General features: G+C 32.2%; 3 protein-coding genes across 3 annotated transcripts in view; 2 read left to right on the forward strand and 1 right to left on the reverse strand.

The window, feature by feature from the left end:
- Window positions 1-3,807: 3,807 nt before the first annotated feature.
- On the forward strand, window positions 3,808-7,293 carry LOC123673781 (glutathione S-transferase 1-like). The gene is made up of 3 exons (XM_045608462.1): window positions 3,808-4,245; window positions 5,747-5,947; window positions 6,553-7,293. Exons 1-3 carry the CDS (start codon window positions 4,105-4,107, stop codon window positions 6,874-6,876), a joined length of 666 nt encoding a protein of 221 aa, XP_045464418.1. The 5' UTR covers window positions 3,808-4,104; the 3' UTR covers window positions 6,877-7,293.
- Window positions 7,294-9,145: 1,852 nt separating this feature from the next.
- On the reverse strand, window positions 9,146-13,344 carry LOC123672215. Its single transcript, XM_045606230.1, has 3 exons — window positions 13,319-13,344; window positions 9,848-10,001; window positions 9,146-9,730 (listed from the first exon to the last, which is right to left on the reverse strand). The coding sequence occupies exons 1-3, from the start codon at window positions 13,342-13,344 to the stop codon at window positions 9,413-9,415; spliced, it is 498 nt and encodes a 165-aa protein (XP_045462186.1). The 3' UTR covers window positions 9,146-9,412.
- A 1,193-nt stretch (window positions 13,345-14,537) lies between these two features.
- Window positions 14,538-19,792, forward strand: part of LOC123672218 — a 39,671-nt gene continuing 34,416 nt past the window's right edge. The window contains exons 1-5 of the mRNA XM_045606233.1: window positions 14,538-14,769; window positions 16,620-16,847; window positions 18,906-19,075; window positions 19,246-19,373; window positions 19,435-19,592. Of these exons, the coding sequence (XP_045462189.1) occupies window positions 14,646-14,769; window positions 16,620-16,847; window positions 18,906-19,075; window positions 19,246-19,373; window positions 19,435-19,592 (808 nt within the window). The 5' untranslated portion in view covers window positions 14,538-14,645. The remainder of the gene's footprint in view (window positions 14,770-16,619; window positions 16,848-18,905; window positions 19,076-19,245; window positions 19,374-19,434; window positions 19,593-19,792) is intronic.

Genomic DNA, 19,792 nt, shown 5'->3' on the forward strand with positions numbered 1-19,792 from the left:
TCTGAACAGATCAAACTCCCATCGTTTGAAGTATTTACTATAATGAGCATAATTGCTTTGGAAGGACAAACAGGAATCAGTGAATTTCTGTGGCAAATAAATGAAACGTAATTAATTCTATTTTGATTTTCATCTTCTTTCTTTTTTCCCATTTCATTACAATGTCTGTAATTTTCTATTTTTGAGTCAAGAATTGTCTCAAATGAGGTCGACTAGCTGATGACGAATCAGTCTTCATATTTGATTCTATCCGTCCGTTCAACAGACCGTATATACGATAACATTTGAAAGGAAGGACCTAGAAGCTTGTAATTTTTAGGATAGGTTAGGATCTGCAAACCCTCAGCAAATAGAAAATGGCTGTTCAAAATAAGACTTTGTGAAAAACTTCATGTTGATCGCGTTGCAAGATCCATAGATGATTCGAGGAGAATTATTTCTTCTATTCTTTTTTGTCCCTTATCCATTCCTGGATGAAGGCATCTTTCATGTATCTTCATGCTGTTCTGCCCTGAGCTATCTGAAACCCAATACTCAGAGAATTCAAAAATTGGTTCATCATTTTAGTTAAAGCAAATTCGAGGCAAATATTGGAAAAAAATTACCCAATAATTGATTACAGATCAAATTTTGCTTGTAAACAGGCTATTTCCAAATTAGACGTGTGAATCTTGAAGGAGGTGTCAGTATCACTCAAAAATTTCTCAGCTTACTTCATTTTTCGTCAATTTTTTTCACGTTGGCCAAGTTTGATTTAAATTTTGGATTATTTTCATCAGAAAAAGGTGCCTACTATATGTATGAAAAAAGCAAAATTATGCTGTATTAGATGTTGAATAAAAATCAGTATGATTCAAAAGTTGGTAGATATATAAAGAAAATAATAGTATATTTCTAATATAAATTTGCCTGCAACTTTCGCAATCCACAATTCATGTATATCAAAATTATTCTAAAAATTTTTTCCGAGCTTAGTTCATTTGTTCCATTGTTACAATACAATGGTTATCCTCGTTTCTAAAATATGAGTGAATGCCAATATATTCATTGTGAATAAATGAGTCTGATATTCTTAGTCAAAACAATACGAATACCTTCGAAGAAATGATGGTTGAAACTGTTGAAAGTATGTTGCAATTATGGATTATGAGGCTGGAGGCGCCGTAAAATCGAATTAATTTTTTTGGGGAAACCTTTTACCTCACCCCATGCAGCCTAACTAGAACCGCCCCTGGAATAATGCAAGAAACATTTCTTTAGACTACTCCTTAGCATCGAAGAATTCAAAACTTTCCCCCATAAAATTTGAAAAAATTCATTTTCCGTCAATCATAACTATTACGAAAGAAAAATGTATTTATTATATTTTCACTTCGAAGTGAGAATAATCAATGCTAAATAGAGGGGCCATCAGATAACAAGAGATAAGATACTGTTAATTGGGATTGAGCTCTACGAAAAAAATAGGTATTCCCAGATGAACTAGAAGTATTTGAATTAGTATGAATTTAAGGGAAATTATTAAACTCCCAAACAAAGATATTGATATAGTGTCATATTTTCTAATTTACTTCATCACTTGAGATAAATAGGTATGACCTCAAATATTATTATAAAGTGTCAAAACATATACATAAAATGAATTAATCATATATTCGATTGATTCTATATTTACTTCATGAAAGTTCATTTCGAAATTATGAATATAAACAGAAATAGCTGAAGTAAAATACTTATTGTTTTTATTCATAATTTTAATTGATCAAATTGATAATTATCAAGCAAACTGAACTGAAAATAATAAGGTTTAAGAAATAACACAATTAATTTCAAACCAAGCAATTGAATCATTTCTGGATGAAGAAATTAGGAGAGCATTTTCATTTTAGCTGACATTGTTGAATTTCCTACAGGGTAATTTGTGCACACTGTATTTTTATCGCTCGTTCCACGAAGAGACATCTATGTCAAGATGTTTCATTTCTCTTCTTGTCTGTAACTTGAATTGTTTTGAAATAAAGATTATTTATTTATTTATTTATTATTATCTTCGAATTTTGAGCCAGGAATAACAATATTCAATTGTGTCCGTGTCCATAAGAATCTACAGTTATTTTATTGAATTTCATGTTGATCGCGTCACCAGAACCGTAGGATATTCAAACAAAATATGGAAAAATTCCAATTCATCCGTAAAAAATAGATCTGATAAATTAACCGAAAACAAAAGCATATTAATAATCATATTATAAAATCAATATGACTGAATCAATTGAATGCATTATGATAAATCCACATCTCAATTATACCTACCTAGTACCTATATTTAGTTCTGTTCGAGGACGAATGACGTAAGTGTTTTTTTTCTCAATTTTTCATGCATTATTGGGAATAAGAACGACAGATAGTGAATAGTATATTGTGCAACAAATTTGTTCAACTTTTCTCGCGAGTGTGGAAGTTTGTAGCACGAGCCTGAAAGGCGAGTGCCGCAAACACACGAGCGAAAGGACTTTCTCCACATGTTGCACACTATACTTTTCCTACAACTGCACAAATTTCAATAATTCAAGTAATGGACTTGATTCAAATCAAAATGGCTTTCGTTGACAGTGTGTGCTAATTTATTGTGTTTCCATAGAAACAACTCAAAAGCCCAATTTCATTGGTCTACCAAGTGAGGTGTGGGCAAAGTGCCGTGAGAAAAAATATTTCCCACAGTATGAGCAATATATAGTTTTGAAATTGAGTAAGCTAAGAAGAATACGCTACTTTCCATAGCAGTTGTAGGAAAATATCTTTTATTCGAGCCAACAATTTTCTACATAAAATAATCAACCGGTAAGGCATGTACTTGAAGAAAAAAGGTTTGCTTTTGTCTAATTCACTTTTTAAATAATTTTTGGAATCCTATGAAATTATGCAGTGATGTTTATTGAACAAATAAAATGAAGATATTTCCATTCCAAAATATTTTCCAAAAAACAATAGCAATCAAAAAGTGATCTGATTTGGGAGTATACAACTTGGTAAGGCAACTTTTATGTTGCTCACTCTTTTGGGGATTGTGGTCATCCCGGGACCAATAATTGAATCATCAGTATGCCAACTCAGTGGTCCTACAGTGACTTGATAAAATACAGTGAGGATAATATATTCGAATTTAGCCTAAGAATGGCGAATGTGGCGAGGCTTAAGCATAGAATAATTAAATAAAATTATTATTTTCCTGATACTTACTGGTCAATCGTTGTAAGGACCTAATGTAATATAGAGATCATTTTTTTACAGTAATTTTGCAGTTTTATGATGAAAAGAATCTTTTGGATTCCTGCTCTCAACTCTACTTCACTGATTATGAGTTACATCTAAATACTCATACCTATATTTAGTATATAACTCCTTTTTCTCTTATACATTCAGCTAATCTTCCGTTCTATAATCAAATTATATTTGATGAGATTTTGAAAACTCATTTTTGACTAGTTTATCACTTCCATTTCGATTTCCATCGATAAATAAATCTACTAGTAGCCTGAATAACAATTACTAAAAATTTTGATATTCTGTCAGAAATAGCATTACATTATTACCGCATAATTGAAATATACCTAGCTGTATTTTCTTAAAAAATTGAATTGGGAAAATCTTAGTCTGGATTTAACACAACTAAATGTATAACACTCGTATAGTTATATTGCCTTTCACCTCGTCTAATTTAAAATCATTCCATTAGGAGTCGCGTGTCCAAGTAGGTATACTTCGATAAATACAATTACTTTCTCTGTTTATCCTCTTTATTATGTCAATAATGTATTATTTCCAGATCCTCTTATAATAACTATAGTGATTCGAAGGAAGAAACCTGTAAACAATTGATTTGGAAAGTATGAAATTACTTAAATATGGAGTAAACTGAAAATTAAAAATAACTCTCAAGAAGTGAATAAGTAATAAGGTATGTTATTGATGGAATCCGTAGACCTTGACTTGCTTTCTTGAGACCAACAACTCCGATAAATATCTCTTTATATCGTTCATTCTGCTGTCGATGCTCTTCTCGTTAACAATTTTTTGGTGATAAGTGAATTCAGTGTACACAAGATGCCGCTCACTCTGTATATGGAATATTTGAGTCCTCCTTCAAGAGCGGTCATGATGACTATAGAGGCTTTAGGACTCAATGTGGAATACGTCACCGTAAAACTAGAAAAGGGGGAACACCTGAAGCCGGATTTTCTCAAGGTTGGTATAGGTGTTTTTATATGAAAATTAGGAACTGATATATAACATTCATTATACTTGCGAATCATCTTGACCTCGAAAATATAGAGGGTGGGTCAATAGTTCTCGAATGGTCGATAACTTCTGTAAATTATGGGCTACGAGAATGATTCTAATCGAGAGCATCCAGCGCATAAGCTCAAAATATTCTCGACTCTACATGCTGGTCCGAAAGTGTTGAAACACGATACCACCCGATCTTCTTAAATGGGAATATCCAATTTTTATATTATACCTAAATAGTACCTACTCAATATCACCCTGAAATTTTGATTTCGAAATACTTTGTCATCATTTATATGTTGTACTTTTTGATGTAGGTCACTTTTTTCGAAAATTTTCATGGTTGAAATGGTTTTTAAGCTAAATGTCATATATTGAAAACCGTTGGATATAATTCTATGATTTATATTTTATTGAATTCTGGAAAAGTTTTTTAGTCTTCTGCAGATTTACAGATCACTCAACAGGTGTTCCGAAAGACAATTCAATTTTTAAAGAAAATCTCCTATGTCAATAATTCCATTTTTTCCAATAGCATGCCCTGAATTTTTTTTCCTGTCGGATAGTCTACTGAGTAGTCTCCATTTTTTTCTCAAGACATGTTGTACCTAAAGATGAACTGAATCCAAGAAATCATCAAAATATTTGGAAACATTTTAACTAAAATAAATGGTGACCACGTGAAAAAACATAGTCTGAATTCTATTAAGGATTTCGAAATAACTGCATATTTTCATATGCATATGTCGGTAAACTTTTTTTCAAATTGAACTTCATCCTCATTTCAATCATATTGAAATCATTGAAGCCATATGAGCAAATCATTTTCAATTTATGACAAGGAGCATTGTCAATAAGCAAATAAACTTTATTATTAATACACTAAATTAGTTTTTATCCGTTTATGGAACAACAACAAATCTAGGGTCACTTTACCTTAAATATATCGATCCCGACTTTAATTTTGACTTCTTTTGAAGTTTGAAACCAACGAAAAATAGTTGAATCAAATGAATCAATCAAAAGTTCAATTCATTGGAGAGCAGGGTATTTATTGTTTTACTAATTCTTTCGAATAATTTACAGAATTCTAGTTGATTGATATAGTAGGTATGTGTCGTGTTGATCACTTTCATTGCTCAAAATAGTATGTATCTACACGTGCTACCGCGTGGCAATTATACCAACGCATCTCTTTGCAGTGGTAACAATTTTAAAACTTGGAATACGGTGGGATTTTATTATCGCGGTTTTAACTCATGCGTGCGGTTTGAAAAATAAACTAGTTTTGATTTTTGAATTTTGAATATGTTCATTCGGAATACAAAAACAGATAGTTCAATGAGAAATACCTAACTTCATCATGATCATCTTAAGCATGGAACACTTGCTACGCAGTTTCTTTGGTACAAGCTAAAAAGTTTTCCAATTGCGGTGCGATTAATCCAATTTTTTCCAGAAAAACCCTTTGCACACTGTTCCCACTTTAGTGGATGAAGGAACTATTATATGCGATAGTCACGCCATAATGTCTTACTTGGTTTCGAAGTATAGCAGGGAGGACTCACTTTATCCTAAAGACCTTAAAAAGAGAGCTATGGTTGATCAAAAACTACATTTTGACACTGGTTTTCTATTCATTCACCTTCGCAATTTTGTGGTAAGTGTAAATAGGGTCTGAATTTAATGAAATGCAAAATAAAGATAATCATAGAAATTCGATAATTAAATTAATCAGTTTATTCCAAAATTGTTTTTGCTACTATAACTACATCAACTTTATTTTCATACACTTGAAAAAATTTTACAAATTCCTTTTCCTCTTTCAAAGTGTTGATGCCTTATAGACTTAAAACTTGAATAATTCTTGTGAAAAACTGAATTGATGTTATTTTGTCAGTTAAAGCAGCCTTCATTTGTAACTTTAGTTTTCAGATTTTTTATTTTCAGACTTCAGTTCCTACAAACTTTCTTGTCGATCTTGGTAATAAAAATTGATTAAAATGATCAAATTCAAAAATGATAATTAATTATATGCATATCAAGTTTGAAATTGTACTTTTTTCGTTGAATCAAAATAATGATCAATAAAAAAAGATGCCTATTCATTTCTTTAAGATTTTGATGAAGCTATCAGCACAAAAATTTTCAAGGGGCTTGAAATTGTTATTCTTCATATACAGGCATAATTTTAATCCGATCGGATATGTACTTAGTTAGTTAAATATCCTCAAAAGTTAGTCATAACAAAAAATTTCATTCCAGAAAAAATGTTATTCCGGAAGATGTAAATCCGTAGAAGAGTACGAAAAAGTTTTCATGACACAGGGTTATGACTTCATGGAAAGCTTTTTGAACCAGTCCTCATATGTCGCTGGAGATAACCTCACTATTGCAGATTTCAGTGCAATAACTAGCTTGGAAGGAATGAATATGCTTGTACCCATCGACGAAGTGGCCCATCCAAAACTAGTAAACTGGATGAAGAAAATGAGAGAACTACCCTATTATCAGAAAATAAATCAGACTGGAATAAAGGATCTGAAGGACTTTTTAGTTGCCCTAAGCGATGGCGAGATTGAATGTTGATGGGAATAATTGTTGTATTGTTGATTTAATTTTTTTGTTCATACTGGATAAACTATTGTTTGATAATATGTATTGCAATGTAATAAAATCATCCGATATTTGTAAACTCATATCGACTTATCATATTCAGCTGAAGGTTTCCAAAATCTTGTGAAATAAGTATAATTCGGAAATAAATTGTTATTTAGATATTTAATACATGTACTCTCCACTATAATTTATATGTATATTTTTTTTTCTGAGGAGTGGGTAGAAATTGAATTACCTACACAACACAAGAGCTTCATTGCTTAGATCACTTAGATGTGCTTCCGCTTCACGGAGAGGACACAACTTAGTTCTTTTGTTTGATTCATAATGTATCTACGCATTGTATTCGAATTCATGTTGAAATAAATTAGAATTTGATTCAACTCATTTCAATCTTACTTGATTTATATTGACTTTGGCATGTTTGAGTCTACTGGATATTCTATTAATAGATGGATAGCTATTTGTGAAATAGTATTTTGTTTTTATAAACAAAACTGTGATAATCAATTCAGACAAGTGTTTTTTCTCTAATATGAAGTCCAAAAATATTTTCCTGATCACAAAATTAAAAAATCTTAAGAGGAGTCTATATCTACTATTTCTGCGATCGGTAAAAAAATAAGTACGCTTTTTTTTAAGCTAGAGACCATCGATTCATATGAGGTTTCCACTATTATTAATTTTAAAGGTTTTATAATTGCGGAAAGTCTTTATTTATTAATTTCTTTGTAATGAAAAAAAAAAGGAATTAAAAAAATTTTTTATTAAAGAATAAGTATAATATGCATGATACAACTATACGAACAAACATTTATTTTTTTATGAATTCTACATGAAAATATTATACAAAAAGTCTTGTCAAAGGCTGAAAAAACAGTTATTCTGAAATTAAAAGTAAAGATGTGGTGGGATCGCAAAAACTCTGAGGAGAGAGAAGTAGTTAAACTTCGGTAAAATATGAGAATGCCACGTGCTGTAAACCCTTTAAGGTTAATTCACAGAATTATTTCTCAAAATAACATTGCTTCTAATGGTTTCGTTGGAGATATGGTATGTAGTGCAATCCTATTGGATCATAATTCAATTAATTCAATTGACACGCTGTTCTTTATCAATCTCTGTAACTTTACGGTAGTCTTCTTCGTGTTTTTTAATCTTAGCTCAATTTTGTCCTAAAAACCATAAACAGCCTCTTATTTACGGTTCTTAGTGTAGAGGACAAAGCTAGTTTGAGTAGAGACTCAATGCCCAGTGAAATCTGTTATCAATGAAATATCATTTTTTTTCGATTTTCTATGATTTTAACTATACTATAAACCCGAAATTCAGTATGAAGTTTGAAATTATTATTCTAGATATACACGCAGAATATTATCTAGTTTTGTTACACGAAAATGTCGGGTATTTCTTTTCTATAATTTTTTTTTATTTTTCTATTGTTTTGATTGATTGATATTAAGCACGAATCTAGGAATTGTTAGTTTCCATCAACAACCAAAACTCAATCTTCATTGGTTTTTTTGATCACGGAAATATTGGATAATTTTTTTCGATTTCATTCTTGAATATTCTAGAAATGAAAAAAATGAAATTTTACACGAAGCATAAGTTTAGTTAGCAATCATTAACTGCGGATCTATTGCCAAGTAATTGCTCATTTTATCAACTCTCTGTTGATACAATTACTCTTTGTGAAATAATTATTGCCCTCACCTTCTTGCTATTTTAAGTACAATTACTTGCTATTACTTTCACTGTTTCTCGTTGTTACAACCACCACCTTTTAGTGGTAACGAGTAACCAAGAAATTTGAAATTTCATTCTCAATTAAAAATATTTTCGTTTCAACTATGTTTAATTGTTTTGCCTAAAACCATCTTATGATGCAACCACCCAATGATGAACCAAAAGTTATGGTATTCAACTCAATTCAGTGGATTTCATTCGCTAGGGCTAGGCCAAAGTTGATTGTCAGTTTATCCAACCTTTATCGTTTTGTTATCATTCTTCACTTCTTTGAATTATCTGCATATTTTCTTGGACTAATGAAAACATATATATGATGTTGATTTCATCGAAACAGATCAAGATTTTGCACTAGGATGCCAAGATAGTTTCTCGCTGAAATAAAATTCGTCTTACAATTAAAAATCTAGATTTTGTGAAACAAACTTTATTATCTAATAAAAAAAATGTTATAACAAAAAATTAAAATGCCATTTGAAAACTAAATAAAAAAATATAGAATTACAAAATATAGAAAATAAATATCAACAGAATATTCTTTAGATAGAGATACTATACATATTCTTCATTTACCTACATACAAGTATGCAGTATACATAATCCGGTGAAAACATCGAGCCCTGAATAGCGCCAACGGAACATACAAAATTATCACAAATGAATTATTTCAGAACTATGTCAAATTTTGGGACGATACATTTGAAATTATTTAGATATGGGGAACTCAAATCATATGAAACCTTATGCGATATTGTTTTCAAAGCAATAATATCATAATTCTTGTCTTCCTGTAAATGAAAGATTGCACCATCGAAGATTCCCCATAAAAAACGGAACTTACAAATCCGTCTTCCGTAGTTTTGTCCCTTAGAGCAGGAAATAGTTGGACGATTGCTGATGCATATGTCGCTTTTGTGTAATTAGAAGGCAATACGTCAAGGGTATCTTGTAGCATATGATTCACTACAATGTTTACTAATCTCTTCCTATGTTTATCGTCCAGGGTCCTGTTATTCCTGTAGAAAAAGACAACTTCTTTTCCTCCTGGAGCCTTCAATATATACTCTTTCAATTCCTGAAATATTTGAAAATGAAAGAATGGGTTTCTGTTTTGTTAGTTTCGTACTACAGTGAAAATTTGAAAATAATTCAGGTCAATGAATACCGCAAAGCATTTGGAGAAAAAATTTACCTGCACGTTTACTTCTCTTTCTCTCAACTCAGTTCTAGCTCTTTTCCTCGGGTAATCTTCATTAGTTACGTCTGATAGGCAACTGACATTAGTGTCGAAACTACATAAAGTACTTGAATCCGAAAAAGTAGAAGGACTAAGTTCGTTGGGTATCCTTCAATTTCTAGGAGTGTGTCTAAAAGTGATAATATGATATAACTTTTCATCCTGAGCAATCATTCTAAGATTCTAATAGAAAAATAATTTTTGATTTTTTAGCAAACAATTCTATGTGGAAAAAATTATTTTGTTGATTCATTATGAAATTTTCTTCTTATATCTATTGGAGTAAGTATGTATATTAAAAAATTTGATAGGTAATATCGAAAAGAACCTAAAATGTGTACATCCTGAGAAATTACCAAATCACCTTTGTGCTCGCTTTTGTGTTCATATGGGTGTCCCAAAGTAGATGGTAAAGAAAAAACAAGAACAGTAGGACTGCATATTATATCCTTTCAAAAAATCAGGATATAAAGAAACCATTTTTTTCGTGAGTGAGGTGGGCCGCAATAATAGATGAAGGGGGCCGCATGCGGCCCGCGGGCTGCGAGTTTGACATCCCTGCTCTACAGGGTGTGAACGGAATATTGAAACATGCTCGAGTTTGAATCATCCTTAGAGTTGTCGAATTAGATTTTTTCATTTCTTCATTGTACACTTCATTACGAATACAACGATATATCACTTGTCAAATTTTGGCATATTATGTGAATAATTTGAACATTTCATTCTTTTATCTACACCCTAGATGGCTGAGAATGGCTTCAATCGTTCAATTGTCAGTACAGCATGAGACTCATGAGAGTGAAATACATCTCTTCACTAAATATCCAAAATTTCGTATTTTTCTCTCATGATGAACTGAAAATTGAACGATTGAATACATTTTTAGTCATCTAGGTATAAGAATGCAATGTTCAAAATAATTCACATGATATATCAAAAATTGACAAGTTACATATTGTGGCACTCGTAATGACCTGTACATATGGAAAAATATACTTAGTGTGCTATTTAAAAATAAAAAATCTCTTTCGTTTCGGGTCTTCCCAGAAGAACTTCTGCCATTTTTTCTCAGTAGAATTATGCTAATTTCACATCACAAAAATATCGACGTCGATAACCCTAAGGATATTCAAACGCGAGCATGTTATTTTCATATTCTGTTGACACCCTGTATAGGTAATAATAGTATTGAATACATCAAAGAATAATATTTCTTCGAAAAAAAGCGTAATTAGCACTCAGTGATATAAGTATCGTTTTTACAACAAACAATTTTTTAATTTACTTACCCTTCTGCACTGAAACTTGAATAATTACACCTCTTTCTGAAAATCCGAGAAAAATTGGAAAAAACTCTAGAGAAAGTATGGCTCCTGCCGAATCCGATAGAACCAATTCTTGATGTTCCAACTCAGGATACCTTTTTTTCACTGTAAATTAATTTTACCTCAATTTTGTTATTCATTTATTAGGTACGTAAATAGGTTTTGATGATGAACTTAGTTTCTATGAAAATCAGGAATAGAATTCATTAAAAAAGCCTACATAATGAACAACTGAAAATTATTCAGAGTTGTGTATATTACTGACCAAATGAATTGATTTTAGAGAATTGAAAGATGCCTAACCTGTTTCAATCATACTTGCATAGGATTGACTTGCAAGTGCAACCCATTCCAATGAATCCTTATATTTCAATTTTATGAAATAGTTTGCAATCGTCTGATTGAAAAAATCGTACTGATTGTTAGTAGCAGCGCCGGAATTTTCAAATTGTTCCTGAACAAACAACACTCAGTATAAATATAATTCAGTTGTGATCACCTAATGTGTAACGACTATATATTATTACGTTAAATAGGTGTGTAAGCCAAAAATTAAAAGAGAAGTTTTTAATCGTAAATCGATTTTATTCAATTGTACTCACCTGCATCATCTTTCCTAGGTAACACAAAAATAATAACAGTCAAGCTCTATATCACAACACATATACCTAATCACTACTATACCCTTAAGAGCGAACAGACTGGATAATGGAATAGTGGATACTTTGATACTCAATCGTCTGAATTCTGAATCTCAATGTGATATGATATTATTTCCATTTGAACAATCCAACCCCAGTGATTCGGATTCACGAAAAGAATCGAGAAATAGCGAAGATTTACGAGAATGAGTGTAACTAAAAAATGTTCACAAAGGGTGTTTTACTGTTGTTAATATAGCAAGAAGATGTTGTTGAATCTTCATCAGTGTGTCACGAGCCGACAAAGGCGCGATGTTTTTATTACAACCAGATGCTTATATTCCTGCTTCAACGATTTGGTTGACGACAGGGTGGTTCTTTTTTTTAACGTAGATACATGCTAGAACACATCGGCAATTCGCGCCAAATTCCTCCTTACTGAGAGGGCTTTGCTTTATAAAGTTTCGAGGTATTCATAGACAATAAACGAAAACTAAAATCATTTCATTTCAGCTGACAATTATTATTTGACCAAGATATAAAAAATACCGGAATTAATTCGGTTGTTTCACCATAGAATGACAAATTTAATGTTCTAGAGAGCTTCAAAATGGGCGTAAATCATTTCAACGAGAAATTTTTCCTGTACCTACTCTACCTACTTCAGAAAACAAGTCGAAATGATCAATCAATTAACGAAACCCTTCTATTGTTGCTACGAACATGCCAGAGGCCTAGAGTGTTATCGTTTCCATTCGAAGATTTTGCGTGAAAAACTCTTTTCTGGGGGGAGAGGGGGTAATTACCCCCAGTACCCCCCGTAAATACGCCCCTGAAGACCAATGTTGAAATCGCTCAAATTCTAATTTCGGCCAATAACTCGAAAACAAAAAAAGATGAAGGAATGCAGTTAATAGAAATATCAGTTTCTGTAAAAAGATAACCCTAATGTGCCTTTCATTTTTCTCTATATTTTCGGATCAAAAAATTGTTATTCAGGTATCACCAAATTTTCTCACCTACTATAAGAATGGTATGAGAACATATGAGTTTTTTTGAATTATTTCCACGTGTACAATACGATGCCTGGAGTTTGGTCCGTTCCTCCTGACTCACCCTGTATACATGTAGGTACCTTATATCTGAATAAAAAATTTTCATGAACAATAGAAATATTCGAATTTTTTCAGTTTGTGTCGAATATTTAACATTATAATTCTATTATAAATGATAATATTAAAATTTGACACAAACTGAAAAAATTCGAATATTTCTATTGTTCATGGAAAATGGCGCCTCGCATGTTAATTAAAAAATAGCAACAGCAATAGTAGAGTTTGAAATGAAATAGATAAGTATGTATTTACGCTGCATATAGTTTGTAAAATGCAGATATTTGTAATAAATTGCAAATTTTACATACGAACTAGAAAGTCTGTAATGAACGCATCATTTACCTATTCACTGCCAGACAAGGCGTCATATGAAATTTATTCCTATGTATGACTAATAGGTATTCTGGTTTTTAATGAAGTAAATGCCATGAAAGAAGGAATTGTGAAAAATTCAATCAATTAATGAAATCATAGAGGATATCATTTGCCGATCATGGGTCTCACAATCTATGATATATTACCGATGATTTTTTTCTCGAGTTGAGCTGATGGTATACTTCAAAATATATATTATGTGAATAAATTGTGCTGATTTTCTATCGAAGTACCTAAGTCTAAGTGAATTCACTAATCCTTACAGGATTAGTTCCAATAACAATGAAATATTATCATAATACCCTTAACTTTTGTTTAAACACGATCACCATTCAAACGAATTCAATAGTATATTTTGTACTTTGGACAACTTCGCTGAAGATGAAAGTACAAAATTACTGTAGATGTAGTAACAGTTGATTTTTGTTAAGACTTAAACTTTATTGTGTTATTTTATCAAGAACATAAAGTGATTAGCTTATGACATCTACCTGGTGCTATATCTACAACTGTAGTAGGGAATTTAACAACGCAATGAATTAACAACTACATCGAAAATGTTAGTTGTTAAAATAAGTCAAAAATAATGTCAGATTCAACTACAACTTTTCAACAAAATAAGAAGTTGTTGAAAATAGCAACTAATTTCTAACAGTGCATCTTTAGCGAATGGAACCTTATCATTTGAGACCATTCTCGGTTCGAAATTAGCAAATTATAGACACAAATTCGCAAAAAAGCATTGAGTCAAAGAGACCGTAATCTGTAAGAAATTTGACCAAGATGTAGACATTATGGAGTCGTATAGTCAAACAAAGCAAGAACAAAAGCAGAGAAGTTCGAAAAGGGGTTTGGAGGTGAAGCTGCTAATATTCGGTCGATGTCCTTTGATGTCAATAAATAAAAACTGTTATTATTATTATACTAGTAGGTGTAACCATTCTTCTCGGTAGCACATATTTCCAATTATTTCCTATATAGGATCCAGAGTGATTGCACTTCAACGAAACCAACGCGTTAGACAGCACCTGGAGGTCACCAGACAATAATTCAGTAACTAATTCTGTATGAAAACACGTATTCGCTTCGACAATAAAAAGATTATCTTGACCCCACGTTCAATCAAGAGACGAGTTCGATCAGTCTTGCTCGATAGAAACTGAACACTCTTCATGTTCCTGTAAACAATCAAATCCAGAAAATCCAGCGAACAACAAGTTATCAAACCTCAGTCGAAGGTTCACCAAGATCGAGTGTTATCGTGTGAAAGTTCCGGTTATCCAAATCACGAAGTATGTCTAGAGTGCAGAAATTTGTTTGGATTTTGATGCAGTTTTCGATCGTGCTATGTGATTTCGAGTTTCCTAGCGTCAAACTCGAAGCCTTCGAACCTGAAGGTTTCAGAGTAACTGTTGGAGGTGAGTTCCTAGTGCATCAGCTTCATCTATTCTCTTTGAAGATATAAAAAACGTTTTGAATTCATTTAATGGAATTTCTTATAAAATGACCTGTCAATTAGATAAATGTGAAGTGATACACAGGGTGTTTCAAAATTAGACGTTAACCATGAAGGACATGTTAGTAGACTTATTAGCTGTCGTTCGAGCCATATTTAGTGAAAACCAAAATTCAACAGTACACGAGATATTTGAGTTCTTTTGATTTTTGAAAGATTTCCCACCTTAATTCATTTTTCGTCAATTTTTTCTACATTGATCCATTTGATATAATTTTGGATAATTCTCTTGGCCAGCGAGAAGTCCGGATCTAAGACCGTAAAAATAGTCGAAGCAGCGAGAAGATTGAAAGTAAATTTCAAGCGGAAAGGAACAACTGTTCTACCACGAAACTGACGTAGTTGAGATTTTGGGATTCGATATGGGATAACGATTTCAAACTTCGCGCATAATTGCAAGCTGATCATACCATCAAAACCATAGAAAATTCAAAAAAAATATTGGACTATTAATACCAAAAGAAATCCGTTGGAGATGAGTTTTGGTCTGTATTTTTAGAATAATATTTTCAAGCAAAACATCGTAAATTGGAAAATTCTGGGTTTTTTTGCCATGGTATAATCGGTTTTTGACTTGACGTCACGCTTTCTAAGCATCTTTGGGATAGTGGAAGCCAGTAAGTTCTTGAAGAGAGTGCTTACAAATAATGATACTATTTTTTCTACCTATTTTTCGTTCAGCTGAAAACTCGAAGATGGATAGAATGAACGCCCTTTCTTTTGCTAAAACTTTCAATTCAATCGATTTTCTCTCATTCTACTTCTTAGCAGAATTCATTCTGTCGTCTTTAATGTAGACAGATATATTTCGCTACAACATAGAATACTACCATTGTAACCATTATGAAGAAAACATATTCAAAGTCATTTTCTCCGTTACGTCTTCTATCGACTGAAAAATATCTGACAATAACTTTCAAAAAACTAATTATAGGTGCCACTTATTTGCCTAAACATTCTTTGAAGGAATGTTGTGGTATTGATTTATTATGATGTGGTCACTGATATCAACGTCTCGGTAATTCCACAAACCATAAACTAATTGTAAAAGAAAATGCAAAATACCAGACATCATCGCTTATGTATGAGCTCTCAATTATTTCGAAGGTTTGTGTATTACACAATGATGAAATGTATTGGTTCGATATTGAATATATGAAATATCAGATCATTCAATAATAAATTTGTATTAAAGGTGAAATAACACATTAATGTCAATATTTCAAGTAGGCCAGAGAAGTAGTAGTGTACAGTTCGACAATAAACTAACATCTGGGTTATCTGGGTTGTACTGGCCCGAATATTCGATAATAAAAAATTTTCAGTCGAAATACGAAAATACACGAGGGTGGCCTTGTATAAGGATAATGAAATCAACTTAATTTTTCCCATAATCGCAAAAGCGCTCTCCCAAAATCACTTCATCAAGTATTCTCACCAACTGTTTACCCCCACCAATTACGCCGACCTCGCGTGTCACCAATTAAATTCGAGATTATGGAACCATCTTCCCTCCGAATCTTCAATATTTTCATCTTGAAGTTTTTAATGTTTTTATTAAACCTAAAGAAGACCTAATAAAGGCCGAAACGTTGTGAAAGAAAAGAATAAGACTTATTAGACTTTTTTTTCCTGTGAGCGATATTTCTCAATTTCAAGTCGATTATTTATTGAGCCCATGAATCTTATCCAATTTTTTCTCTCTTTCATATATGATTACACTATCATAAATAATTATCGACGCATTTTCAGAGATGGATGATATAAATGTGATCGGCTTCCATGCTAACAAAAATAAACAAATAGATGACATTGAACCTGGGGAAATAAGCGTAGATATAAGGAGGCCATCAGAGAATGGATGGTCATATTTCAATCCTAATCTGAAACTCGAGATTGGTGATAAAATTTATTATTGGATATTTTTGCAGCATCAAAAGTTCGGATACAAAAAACCAAGACAATCGTGGATAGTTAATGGTAAGAAATTTTTTGTGATAAAGTTCCTAACTCACTAAAAGAAATAGCCTCAAGGTTCAAGAAATTATGTATAAATAGATATACCTGATGAACACGTTGAGTAGACACACTCTTAAAAAATAACGTTTATTACAAACGTACCATGATTTTTAAATAACGACCTTGCTGAAGTAGAGAACAATGCGTAACCTGTGACCAAATAGTTTCCCTTTAATGAATACCAAGGACACTGAAAGGGACTTTATTCACTCTGACCAACAGCTTCTTACTTTATTGCAAATCGAAATAGGATTCATTTTCAATATTTCAACTATCCATTGCTATATACTGATAATTCTATGCTTTTCTTGAAATTGTTACATATACCTTTTAGCTTTTAGCATTTATTTGACGAAACATTTCATTACATGGTTTAAGTTATGTGATTAATCAACACGTTTCGATTGTATTATTTCAGATAAATTTCATCATTTCATCTACCTAAACAGTGGTTGATTTGTTAGTATCATGACTGTTAGTATCTTGATGTAAAAAAGAGTAGTGAAATGAATCTTCAATGATTTCATTTATAACATAAAGTAGGTAAATTTGTTGTTTATCCAATGTTCTCATTGAAATAAATGGGATGTTATCCATGTCCATCATGTTTCTAACTAAGCATGTTTCTTGTCAAGGACAGCCTAGGATCCACCATGCATACATTTGATAACCTCAGAATTATGAGGTGTAGTAAAAAGAAATTCATTATTTTTCTAATAGATGGCTTCAGTTACCTGTATCTCGCGTTGTATGAGTCCCATCAGGTTCCACTAGATAGCTTTAAAAATATGAGATTTCGTACTACAATTACTTTATTGACAGTTTTGTGATTAGTTGACTCAGTTTAGTTTGAGCGCGTGTCAAAGATGGACACTGGCAAAGAGAAAATACGCTATATTTTACATTTTTTCTTTGATAAAGGCAAAAATGGAAGCCAGATGACTGAAAATGTAAATAGTGATTATGGTCCTGATACTGTAACAGTCAATCACGCGCAATTTTGGTCTCGTCAATTCCGTTCCGGTAATTTTGATGCGAAAGATGCACCAAGCACTGGAAGGCCAATTATCGAAAATATCAATGAAATCATGAACATTGTCGAGCCCGACCGTCATTTAAGCACTGTTTCAATTGCCTAAGATCCAAAGATTGTATAACAAACCGTTTGGAATCATTTGCAAAAGGGTGGTCTCAAAGAGAAACTCGATGTATGGGTACCCCCCGAGTTAACACAATTCAAGGATCGAATTTCCATCTGCGAATCCCTGCTGAATCGCACCTAATCGACCCATTTTTGAAACGGTTGGTGACTGATGATCAAAAGTGGATCACTTACGACAACGTCAAGCAAAAACGGATATGATCGAAACGCAGTGAGCCGGCGGAAACGGTGGCCAAGCTAGGATTGACGGCCAGGAAGGTTTTGATATGTGTTTGGTGGGATCGGTAGAGAATTATCTACTATAAGCTGCTCCCCTACGCCACAACTGTTAACTCGGAACTGTGCTGTCAACAATTGGACCATTTGGGCATTTATGAGAGAGGTATTATAATATTACCCTCAAAAGAACAACAAGTTATCGAACAAAACAGCGCATATTTGACCTAAAACGGATCATTCTAGCTATGGTAATTAAAACATTGTTGTTCATGCAGAAATAATGGATTTTTTTTACTACACCTTATATTTAAATGACCCCATATGCAAATGTGTGGATATAGTTGTCACATCCAAAAATAATCTACTTTCAATTTCTCAGCAATTTCTGTTTGTCGATTGAAGAATATCAATAGAGTGTTCATCAAGGTTCATTCCGATCCTTGAGATTGAACTTCAAAATATTATTTCTTGACGATCTCGATTATTATCCAGATCAAGAATATTTTGTATCTTTGTCACAGGCTGTGTAGTAAAACTTTGCTTAAGCCTCGTGAATTAATAAAATAAAGTTGCTCTTGGTCTGAAACTAAGAAGATATATTTTCAATGAGTCCTTACTTATAAAACTTTGAATTTCAGACCTTATACCTCTCCGGGATTTAAATAAGACAAACTGTAGAAGGAGTATAACGCAAAGATTAGGACCAACACGAGTTTGTGAAAAAGAACTCATTTTTGACAGTCTGTTCTTCGATGGTAAAGTCAATGAAAAACATTGGAAAATTGCGCATTACATACCTTCTTTTCCGGTGAGCAAATGACAATATAAATATAACAAAAAATCATTTTAGTACTAGAGGAGATCAGAATATACATTATAGCAAACTCTATACCAGAGATATCAATTTGGATAACTGATGTGAAGTTATAACAAAAAATGAAACCTATGAAATGAAATATATACCAAAAATGTTTGCAGGATTTCGAATTCTGTTCCTACCAGAAGAAGGAAGACATTCTTTTCATAAAAGATCACAATCTAGTCATCAAACCTATACCTGCTACAAAATTAGATGAAGTAAGTGGTACCTTGGATTTGAGAGAAGGGTAAAAGAGTATTTTAGAGTCGAATTCTTGGAATTCCATGGTGAATATGTAAACTTTGCAGGTGTACTAGTCATTCCGAAAATGATTGTATTGCTTATGAGGACAGTGGATTCATTCTACCACCGGTTAGATCTGGAAAGATGAAAACTAACGAAAATTTTAAATATGGAACTGTCGAAATAAAGGCGAAATTACCAGTTGGTGATTGGATATATCCTGGTAAGTTTTTCTGAATCATTTGATTATTTAAGCACTGCTTTCCTTGGCTTTGAAATTAGGAAGCAATGCAATTCCAAAAAAATTCCAAATTCCAATCAATGTTTATTCGTTGAGAAATATAAAATAGATTTTTAGCAAAAAATGTATTCATGCAAGAAAATAATAATTCAATTAGTCCTTGAACACACAAATGTAAGATG

Source organism: Harmonia axyridis, chromosome 2, assembly GCF_914767665.1.
Source record: "Harmonia axyridis chromosome 2, icHarAxyr1.1, whole genome shotgun sequence".
Lineage (NCBI taxonomy): Eukaryota > Metazoa > Arthropoda > Insecta > Coleoptera > Coccinellidae > Harmonia > Harmonia axyridis.

Bases quoted from the DNA above. Each gene is read 5' to 3' on its own strand.
- LOC123673781 (XM_045608462.1), top strand. From the start codon at position 4,105: ATGCCGCTCACTCTGTATATGGAATATTTGAGTCCTCCTTCAAGAGCG. The intron at 4,246-5,746 runs GTTGGTATAGGT...AATTTTTTCCAG, and splicing joins TGAAGCCGGATTTTCTCAAG to AAAAACCCTTTGCACACTGT. The intron at 5,948-6,552 runs GTAAGTGTAAAT...ATTTCATTCCAG, and splicing joins TTCACCTTCGCAATTTTGTG to AAAAAATGTTATTCCGGAAG.
- LOC123672215 (XM_045606230.1), bottom strand. From the start codon at position 13,344: ATGACGCCTTGTCTGGCAGTGAATAG. The intron at 10,002-13,318 runs GTAAATGATGCG...TAGAAATTGAAG, and splicing joins CCTTGTCTGGCAGTGAATAG to GATACCCAACGAACTTAGTC. The intron at 9,731-9,847 runs GTAAATTTTTTC...CAAATATTTCAG, and splicing joins AAAGAGAAGTAAACGTGCAG to GAATTGAAAGAGTATATATT.